Genomic DNA, 10,214 nt, shown 5'->3' with positions numbered 1-10,214 from the left:
GGCTCAGAAGCAAGTAGAAGGGAGGTAAAAACAGCAGGAAATACTCTCTTAAGAGGGGAAAATATCAATCTTATAAATTTTTTACTTTTGATATTTGTTTTCCCGACGACTATTATCTCTCAAGTGTGATACTCTTAACAAATTGTATCAGTAAACCGACACTTCCGTCCTTTTTGCAGAAGAAGGAAATTATAAGAATAGCAATGTCTAGCTAAACAGAAAGAAAAATATAGGCAAATTTAATTTTATTAGAGAACAACAATAGAGATATAATTCATGTTTCTCACAAACCAAAAGATCATTGACATTTAGTCCATTCTCAGTTGGAGAGCGGAGTTACATGAAAAGGATGAAAGCAACTGCAACTGCAACAGCCGAAATCCGAATGTAGTCGAATAGGCACTCTAGGATAAACAGCAAGAGGCATTCAGCTCATGATCTAGTACTTTTCAGGCTTGTAGGCGATGAAACTGACACACTGCACTTGACGGTTGTTGTCGAATCCGATGATCCGGATGAACGCGTTGGGGTATTCCTTCTTGCATTCCTCAAGTTCCTTGACGACCTGAGTCGCGTCGGAGCACCCGAACATGGGCAACTTCCACATGGTCCAGTAGCGTCCATCGTAGTATCCTGGGGATCTGTTGTTCTCACGGTAGACGAATCCGATCTTCATGGCCAAATGCAAACAAACATTTAGATCAATAGAGATGCCAGATTAGTTTTCAAAGGACTTTTGATATGAAAGGGTAGGACTATTTGTCTTCTTGGTTGTTATGATAGATTATAGAACAAGGAAGGACTCAAGTAGCATCCATTAATTAAGCTGTTGGCTTCCAATTTGGGAGGTGGCTAAGAATTGAAAAGAGACACCCAATTGATTTCTATGACAAGGATCCAAATGGCAAACGGGTTTGGATGTGATGCCAACGCTCAAGATTTAATTTAAAGCTGACCAATATGAACCATTTAATTGTAGCTCAAATCAGGCTTTATACCATAATAAATAACCAGCTAACCAAAAAGAAAACTTACGCGAATAATAATGAATCAACAATATATACCATATCTTGAAGGTTTGAAAAAAGAAAAAGAAAAGGTGCTTCCTCTGCAGCAAGTTCATGGGATCAAGAGGTACTTACGGGGCAGAATTCCAAGCAAGGAACCCATCCATTGCGGAGGAGGTACTCAATTTGCTTGAGCAAGGCCTCGACGGGGAGCTCCGGGAGGTAGGAGAGGGTCTCGAACTTCTTCACACCCGCGATGGGCCACACCTACAAGGAGACAGATATACAATGCTTTGTGTTGTATCGTATTGCAGAATATCTCTTCTATATACGCTTGTGTTGTTAATTACGTACCTTCATGCATTGAACTCGGCCTCCGTTGCTCGGGAGGTGAGAGAGATCGGCGTTCGCGCGCCGTGTGGCCGGGAAAGCCGAGCTGGACTTGAGCCCGGTGAAGGGCGCCACCATGCTCGACTGCGCCGGGGTGGCCCGGGTCATGGTAGCCGCAGAAGAGACCATCATGGAGGAAGCCATTTCTCCTCTCTTTTCTTACTACTTGGAGGTCTTGTGCTCCTTAGATCTTGATCACCAAGGCAGGATAGTGGAGGCTGTTAACATGAGGCTGTCTCTATATATAACCAAGCTCTGTGGTTCCTTGTGATCTTTTGGATCCAAAGGTGCCCTCCTAAAGATGTGGAAGATGTGGCTCTCTCAGCTGTTGGATCTTGAGGGGTGACATTTCAATTCGACGACCACACATGAAGGGTGGGAATGGATGACATCCTTATCAGATGGCACCCTACCAGGATGCCACGTGGCGCGAGCTGGCTTATCTTATCCAATGTACATGAATGAGTGATGGACCTCACTTCTACTGTGCAATCCTTCAAATTGTTGCTGTTTTTAGTCTTTTCCTTGCCCATCAACAGTTGCTACCGTTGTTACAGCCTAGTTGAATGCCCACAAAATTCTTGGAATGGCATCCTAGAAATAGTCATTCAATGCAGGGCAATTCATCAAGCACATTGTGATATCTAAAACAAGAGCAATGATTGAATACATACCAATGAATTGCTAAAATAAGATTCTACGTCTAGATCTACTAAAATTAATATTTTACATACCTTACTTGACCAACCAGTTAATTAAATCTCAAAACTTAAAAGATCTAATTTGATTCGTGATACTCCATAATAGTGAAAATAAAGAGAAAACTATTTTACCTTTACAAGTGCAGGGCTTACCAGTACTCCTGGTCATAGTTATCAATACTTTCGATCATTTTTATAAAATATTATACTTATAAAGCCGTTGGATGAAGAGATAAATTAGAGGTACATATTGATTTATTTGTCCTAAAATAATACGTATATAATATGGAGTTTCTAGGAAAGAGACTGTATATACTTTTTTCACAGTTGATTTCTATATAGGTTACCTTCTCTCTTCTTCTTCTCTAGTATTCTTATTAGTCTTTGAGAATTAGTTTATTATTAGTATTACTTGTTGTATAATAATTTCCAGTGTTTATCAGTTTAAATCTTTAAACTTATCCAACAAGTAATTCTCTTCAAGTGGATCAGGATTTCTATGTAATACTTATTTTACTGTTCGTAGATGCCTCAAATTTATGGTTAATCTCAAGATTCTTGCTTCATTATTGCAATGTTACACTGAAAGAGATGCTGTTGGTCCCTCAACCTCAACATGTGAATGTCACCTAATCCACTGAAAGCCTAATCTGTGGCTCAAAGTATTTTTTCTTTCTAAGCATCTGCATCACTGGTTGTCTCAGAGCTGCAAGGACCATCATAATTCCTTTTCTCATCCTTGCATCCACTACAATAGCAGTAGGCTATCCTTAACTCTCTTGGTTAGCAATTTGCAATATTTCATGTGGATCTAATTCTTCATCCATGTCAACATTCACCAAACGCTAGTGATGGCCTCAATGATCACATATCAATGATCCAAAGGCAAAGACGACAAGAGTGTACCATAACTGCCATTCTTCCGTTTTCTGGCTTAATATTTAAAAATTTTAGTTTGTCATTATTCACACTCTGCGTATCAAATATCTATTATTCAATTCCAATATTTTGTTTTCAGTAACTTAAAAAATACTCTGCTGGTAGTTTTCTTAACAAACAATTACCACATAGATGAGTTAAACTAGCTACATATGTTAAATAATCTCAATACACATGAGTAAATTTTTTTAGGGTTAAGATAAAAGTAAAACAAAAACAAGATTTTAAGGTCATATTAGAGGTATTTTCAATTTTTTATTTTTTTAGAAAAAGTGAATATTCTTTATTACTTTAGCTGTATTAGGTAAATTGACTTGAGTATTTTTGAGCCATTAAAAATAAAATACAGAGGTCGAATAATAAATATATTTTATATGGTAAGATATAATGCTACTAAAAGAAACTTGTAGGGAGGTTTCCATAAATCTTCCTTATTATTTTTACTACTTTAAAATGAGGTTTAATTAAGTACTTTTATGTACGGATGGTTTATCGAAATTTTAAGTAAATAAGAAGTATATAAGATTAACCATCAAGTACAAAGGAGGCAAGTCATGAAGCTCTAAGGATTCAGGAAAGTCCAGATTCTATTTCTTTTTCCCTCTCAATTAAAGTTCATATTCTTTTTACTTCTAGGTTGTATGTTCCTGATGATAATCACATGCCAAAGAGATAATTTGGACAATAGATAAAATATAAAAATATGAGGCATAAGAGTATAGATACGTTAGTTTGCAACCTACCTGTAAGATTTAGTGATAGCCTATAGGTTTTCTGAGATGCCATATTATTGGTTTTATAAATATGACACTAATAGTGCCAAATTGGAAAGATCCGCTGCGGGGCAGCCAATAATTGTTTTCAAGGTCTTTTTTTTAAGGTAAATTATATTTTACCTTTTGTCGTTGGACCATCTAACTTCCCTCATGCAGTTTATACTTAGCAGGGATTTGAAAGGATCTAAATTATACCCATTAAAATACAATCTGATATGAGGATGGTATAGGTAATTTGGTTAATTAGCAACTTAATTATTAAGAAAAATATAGGTACCAATAAACTATATTAATTTCAGTACATATTTGTATTTGATAATTTTAAATAAAAAATTTAATAGTTGCAATTTTGTTTAGATTATCTAGGTTAAGTGCTTAAGTTTGAAACGTAGATGTAAAATCGAATCAAACCATGTTCTGATAAATTATAATTTGCCAAAAATTATCTCCTAGATTATTTTGTAGATAGGGAATAAATTAAAAGTGTATCATCTAAAATGGTAGACCCTCATCAATATTATTGGATATCCTAGTTATTTCATTATGATTGTGTTTGAGACCCACACTACAATTCTTTATAAGTGAATCAATCTAGTAATACAAATACAAATGTCAAATGGTATAGTTAATGAAAGAGTAACACCAAAAATAAAAATAAAAAGTGAATGACTCGACTTAACTCCTATGGTCGCATTGTATTAATCCATCACACTTTCGACACATTGTACTCAAGGTAACTAGTCTCTCACATCTCTAACCAATAGACTATGATTCATCCTCTTCAAGTCCAATAGGAACATGACATGGGCTAGCTAGTGCTTACATATATGATCGAGGATAAATCGGTCATCAAAGTAAAAAACACAAGCCTTTCCTTCTATGCTCCTCCAAGTTATTAGGTACAAAGAGGGTACAAGGATGCACGAGATCATCTGATGGTTAGGCTGACCGTTTCCATAGGCTAAGTTAGGGTAGGTTCTACCTCTAGTGGGCTATGGGTTGTGGGCTTTGGCAATCTTTCTTCTCTCCTCCTTATGGATCTAGTTTAACTAGTCTAACTTGGACTCCATCAGAATAGCTAAGGAGAAGGCTTTATTAGAAGTAGTGGGCCTCAAACCCTTGACCTCAGCCTGAATGTCAAGTCTGAGCCTACTAATGAAGGTACTCTTTAGGGTTGATTCAAATCAATTAATGACTCTATTATAGATCCTCTCGAACTTTTCTCGGTTAGCTTGAACTGTTGTTGACTGAGTTAGCTTAGTCAACACGGCCTAAAAGTTCTCGTACTAGATTGGACCAAATCAAGCACAAATTGCATCCGCAAAGTCTTAGCAAGACTCATATTCATGTAGAATATGAACGCCAACAAGAGTATCAACAAGCAAACATTCACAATGATCAAATAACATTCAATGATTACATTGGCCAATGCTTGAAGAAGCTTTTTATTATAAAAAATTGAAAGGCAAGCTATAGCAATAACTCTGTCATTCATCAACCTTCTTCTCAAGACTTTACTTCAACTTCTAATATAAAGAAATCTAAAAAAAAAGTCATGACCATCGTGTACATCATTCACCTCATCTTATTGCCATTAGATGGTGTCTATATTATGATAGGCTACGGAACAATTCCTTCAAGATCTGGATTTTTCGAGACATTTCGAAATTGAGAAATCTCGATTAAAAGAAGCAGTCTGCGCAAACAAGGAAAAATATTCACTAAATATTCTTTTATAGTCAGAAAATTACTAAACTAAGTAGAATCAATTTGTAACTCCCTGATCTACATTTTTTGTATTTATATATTTTGCAGATTCAAACTGCAACTGGGACGAAAATATGATATAGTGCGAATGATGGTGGTGGTGACGGGTAAAGTGGATGTTAGGATTATGGATGATAATATAGATGAAGGTGGATGGTTGATGTTGTTTAAGAGATAAAGACAAAAAAGGTAGATTAGAGAGTTACGGATCAATTTCACTTAGTTTCGTAATTTTCTAACTATAGGAGAATATTTGGTGAATATTTTTCCTCAGTTGCACGGACTGTTTCCTACAATAAATCCAAATTTTGAAGGAATTATTTCGTAGCCTATCATTAGTATCAGAGCCAGGCGAACCTCAAACCTCCATTAATGGTGGAAATAAGGAAGATGGCGTCAACAAGGAGATCAATGGAGAACACACCGACGAGGGAAGACTCAATCCACGATAACCTTAACCATGAGGTTGATTCCTTTGGAGCAACCACGGTAGGACTGAGTCAACCAACGCCCATGGGTGTAAACATGGGCTTGGCGGATGAACTTAGAAGCATGTTCCAAATATTGCTGCATTAGGTTGACATAATGTAGAATGATCATAATGCTTTAAAGGAATATGTCATGAATCGATCAGCTTCGTCATCTCCTTGATGAAGATTAGTGCCTTAAGAAGGACCAGTTGTTAGACCACCCCAAACTGATACCCCATAGGTCCAGGTGCGGCATGTTAATGTCAATGATCATCTTTTACCTATTCATACACATCATCTCCCAACTCCAATACACAACCTAAGACCGGCGGTGCTGGAACCCGAGAGGCATGCGACATCGGTGTGCTTCATCGATGAAGAAGATTGGCACTTAAAGGATGATGTTGATCCCTTCAGAGATGGTGATAGACGTGCTCGAGAATTTAGAGAAGGAGATCAATAAGCACAAAGATTCAGACATGAACTAAGGACCTTTCACGAACCCAACAATGCTATTCGAGGGAGAACACACATTTGAAATTCCCAAAATTCTAAGGTGGTGATCCAACAAATTGGGTGTTTCAAGTAGAACAATACTTCGATTATCAAGGGACAGCGGAAGACGTAAAGATCTAGATGGAAAGCTTTCACCTCTAAGGAATGCATTGCATTGGTATAGATCGGCTATTCGTGGTGGAGAATTTACTAGTTTGGCTGACTTTAATAGGAGGATTACATGCAGATTTGGGACAGCGGCATATAAAGATTTTGCTGCTACATTAAGCAAGATGGTTCAAAGGATGACCATTTTAAAGTACCAAACTGAATTTGAAAGAGTTAGTAGTCGTTGTGAGCCACCTTGGTCTGAACTGACATTGATGAGCACATTTATTTTAGGGCTGCGGGAGGAGATGCAGACGGATGTTCATGCTCTTTGTCCTACCACTTTTGAGGAGGCCTTTGAGAAGGCCGTGAGGATGGAGCAAAAGCATAAGGCTCTCAAGATGGCAGCGAAAACAAGTTGGGGCAACCGAGATAGGCGGTTTGCGCCTAGGACACTGGCTAGAAATTCTACGGGTTCAAATACAGCGGCTGCTAGTACTAGACCACGACCACCTTTGAGACCTTCCGATATTAGAGGAGGCACAAGACCCCCCCGTTCGAACTCTCACACCTGCCTAAGTAGAGGAGCGAAGAATGAAGGGTCTTTGCTTTTGATGTGATGAACGTTTCACCCCTAGTCATCGATGTTCCAAATTGATCAGGAGTGTGATGCTCATCGACGGTCTTGAGGCGGATGATGTGGTTGTTGATGATGGAGAGTGTTCAGAGGAGGTCCATGAGGAGGCCGTAGAGGAGGGCGCGAAGGACGATATCCAAGTGAGAATATCGATGCATGCATATTTGGGTACTTTCGCGATTGCGGGTGGATGGACTTGTTAGAAAGCAAGTATGCACATCCTCATCAACTCTAGGAGTACACACAACTTTCTAGACAAGTGGTTAGTGAGGAAGTTGGGCTTGGATGCTGAACCAACCGCAAGGTTTGATGTTGCTATTAAAGACGGCACAAAGCTTAGGGCAAAGAGCTTGTGTCACCGGGTTAGTATACGAGTGCAAGGACATGACATCATTGTGGACTTGTATTTGTAGGCACTGTGAGGAGAGGACATTGTCCTTAGAACTCAGTGGTTATAGAGCTTGGGACCCGTCACTTTTGATTTCCAAAAGCATGTGGACCGAACTTAAGCAATGAAACAAAGATGTGCGGCTTGATGGCGTTCGATCTCTGCCGATTCATGCGATGCAGCCGATGGTGGGGCTACCTTGTGTGAGTGATTTGGCCTATCTTCTTTAGTCAGGACCAGCAGGAGACGAGCCTCAAATGACTCTGGATACTATCAACGAGTTGTCTAATTTATTAGATAAATTTGCTGGACTGTTTGAGGAACCAAATGAGTTGCCACCAAGGCGAACGACAGACCATCGCATAGAAATTATGCCCAAGGCTGCACTAGCGAATGTGAGACCATATCGGTATCCACATGTGCAAAAGGAAGTTATCTCCAAGATGGTAGCCGAGATATTCGAGCAATGCCTCATACAACCAAGTCATAGCTCTTACTCATCGCCCCTGCTATTGGTGCGAAAGAAGGATAGGACATGGCATTTTTGTGTCGACTACCAAGCACTAAATGCTATCACTATCAAGGACCAATATCCCATTTCGATTATCGAGGAACTGCTAGACAAGCTTGTAGGGGTGACCATACTTAGCAAGCCTGACTTGAGAGCCGGGTATCATCAAATTAGAGTTTACCCGGCGGATGTGCACAAAACTGTATTTCGAACTCCGAACGAGCACTACGAGTTTCGAGTGATGCCCTTTGCTAATGCTCCAACTACTTTTCAAGGCCTCACGAATGATATTTTTCAGCCTCAACTGCGAAGATATGTCTTGGTATTCTTTGACGATATTTTAGTGTATAACAAGACTGAAATGGAGCATTAGCAGCATTTAGAGGATGTGCTGAATTTATTGAAGCAAAACCAGCTGAAGATTAAGAAGTCCAAGTGCCTATGGGGAGTACCACAAGTGGAGTATTTAGGCCAATGATACACTTAGTTAGGATCTTTTCTTATTAGATTAGTTATTTATTTTTATTAAAATAAAATTCCTATAGGTCGCATTTGAACGCAAGAGGGGTCGTGTTCGAACGCCTTTACAAACGCCTACATCAGGTTCGCAAATGCAGAGAATGCATATTGTGCATTCAAACGCGGTCGGGCGAGTTCGTACGCCTGCATTCGAACGCCTACATTGCGTTCGCACATACAGAGAACGTCTTTTGTGCATTCGAATGCAATCGGGCGCGTTCGAACACGATCGGCGGGAATCCACTAGAATTAGGGTTACATATTGTTTTAGGACTTGTTGGCTAGCCTCTATAAATATGGATGACAGCTAACTTCATTATGCTATTAAAATATTAAATTCTTACCTCTCTATCATCTATCTATCCTAATCTCTCTCCTCCTTCTTCACCATCCTTCCACCTCTAACGTTGCCAAGATTTCTCCTAACTTCTAATTTCCCTCGACTATTGAGTCACCCCTATTCTTTGGGATCTCGACCACTTCATTCCCTTCGTCTATATCGCTTAATCACATCCACAATCCACCTTCATCTCCATACCCATCCATAACCCTAACATCCACTCCACCTATCACTACGACCATCACCCACGTTATTCCGTATTTTCGTCCCAGTTTCAGTTCTAGTTTGCAAAGGCCATAAATATAAAAGTTGTAGAGTGGGAAATTACTAATCTAATCCACTTTGTTTAGTAATTTTCTGATAAAAAGAGAATATCTGACAAATATTTTTCCATGGTTGCGCAAACTACTTCCTACAATAAATTCATATCTTAAGGAATTGTTCCGTAGCCGACCTTTTGGTACAAGAACCCATCAATTTGGTATGAGAGCTTACCTTTTGGTATTAGAGTAGGCGAATCTCAGACCTCTATTAATGGTTGAAACAACTATTAATGGTTGAAACAAGAAAGATGGCATCAAGAAGGAGACCTATGGAGAGCACATCGATAAAGAAAGACTCAATCCATGATGACCCTAATCGTGAGGCCGATTCCTTTGGAGCGACTACGGCAGGATTGAGTCAACCAACATCCATGGGTGTGAATATGAGCTTGGCGGATGAACTTAAGGGCATGTTCCAAACACAGCTGCATAGAATTAACACAATTCATAAGGATCACAACGATTTCAAGAAATATGTTATGAACCGATTGGGTTTGTCATCTCCTCGACGACGATCGGAGCTTCAAGAAGTCCAGCGGTAGGACTTGATCGAACCGATACCCCTTAGGTGAAGAAGTCCATCGGAGCTTCAATGATCCCTTCTTACCTATGCCTACACATTATCCCCCGCCTCCATTACAAAACCCAAGACCGGCGGTGGTGGAACCTAAGAGGCGTGCAGCACTGGTGCGCTTCGTCGATGAGGAGGATTGACACTTTGAGGATGAGGTTGTTCCCTTTGGAGATGGTGATGGATATGTCCGAGGATTTAGACAAGGTGATCAATATGCACAAAGGTTCAAACCTGAACCAAGGATCTTTTGTTAACCCGACAATGCTATT

The 10,214-nt window shown here is 39.3% G+C and overlaps 1 protein-coding gene across 1 annotated transcript; it reads right to left on the bottom strand.

The window, feature by feature from the left end:
- Positions 1-230: 230 nt before the first annotated feature.
- Positions 231-1,763, bottom strand: LOC140780878 (ribulose bisphosphate carboxylase small subunit, chloroplastic). The gene is made up of 3 exons (XM_073126579.1): positions 1,362-1,763; positions 1,143-1,274; positions 231-670 (listed from the first exon to the last, which is right to left on the bottom strand). The coding sequence occupies exons 1-3, from the start codon at positions 1,539-1,541 to the stop codon at positions 440-442; spliced, it is 543 nt and encodes a 180-aa protein (XP_072982680.1). The 5' UTR covers positions 1,542-1,763; the 3' UTR covers positions 231-439.
- Positions 1,764-10,214: the final 8,451 nt, after the last annotated feature.

Source organism: Typha latifolia, chromosome 2, assembly GCF_019914945.1.
Source record: "Typha latifolia isolate L0001 chromosome 2, TyphaL0001v2, whole genome shotgun sequence".
Classification (NCBI taxonomy): Eukaryota; Viridiplantae; Streptophyta; class Magnoliopsida; order Poales; family Typhaceae; genus Typha; species Typha latifolia.
This window is presented reverse-complemented; position numbering and strand designations above follow the sequence as displayed.

Coding starts and splice junctions, on each gene's coding strand:
- LOC140780878 (XM_073126579.1), bottom strand. CDS start 1,541: ATGGCTTCCTCCATGATGGTCTCTTCTGCGGCTACCATGACCCGGGCC. Junction 1,275..1,361: donor GCCGAGTTCAATGCATGAAG/GTACGTAATTAA, acceptor GTCTCCTTGTAG/GTGTGGCCCATCGCGGGTGT. Junction 671..1,142: donor CTTGCTTGGAATTCTGCCCC/GTAAGTACCTCT, acceptor TTGGCCATGAAG/ATCGGATTCGTCTACCGTGA.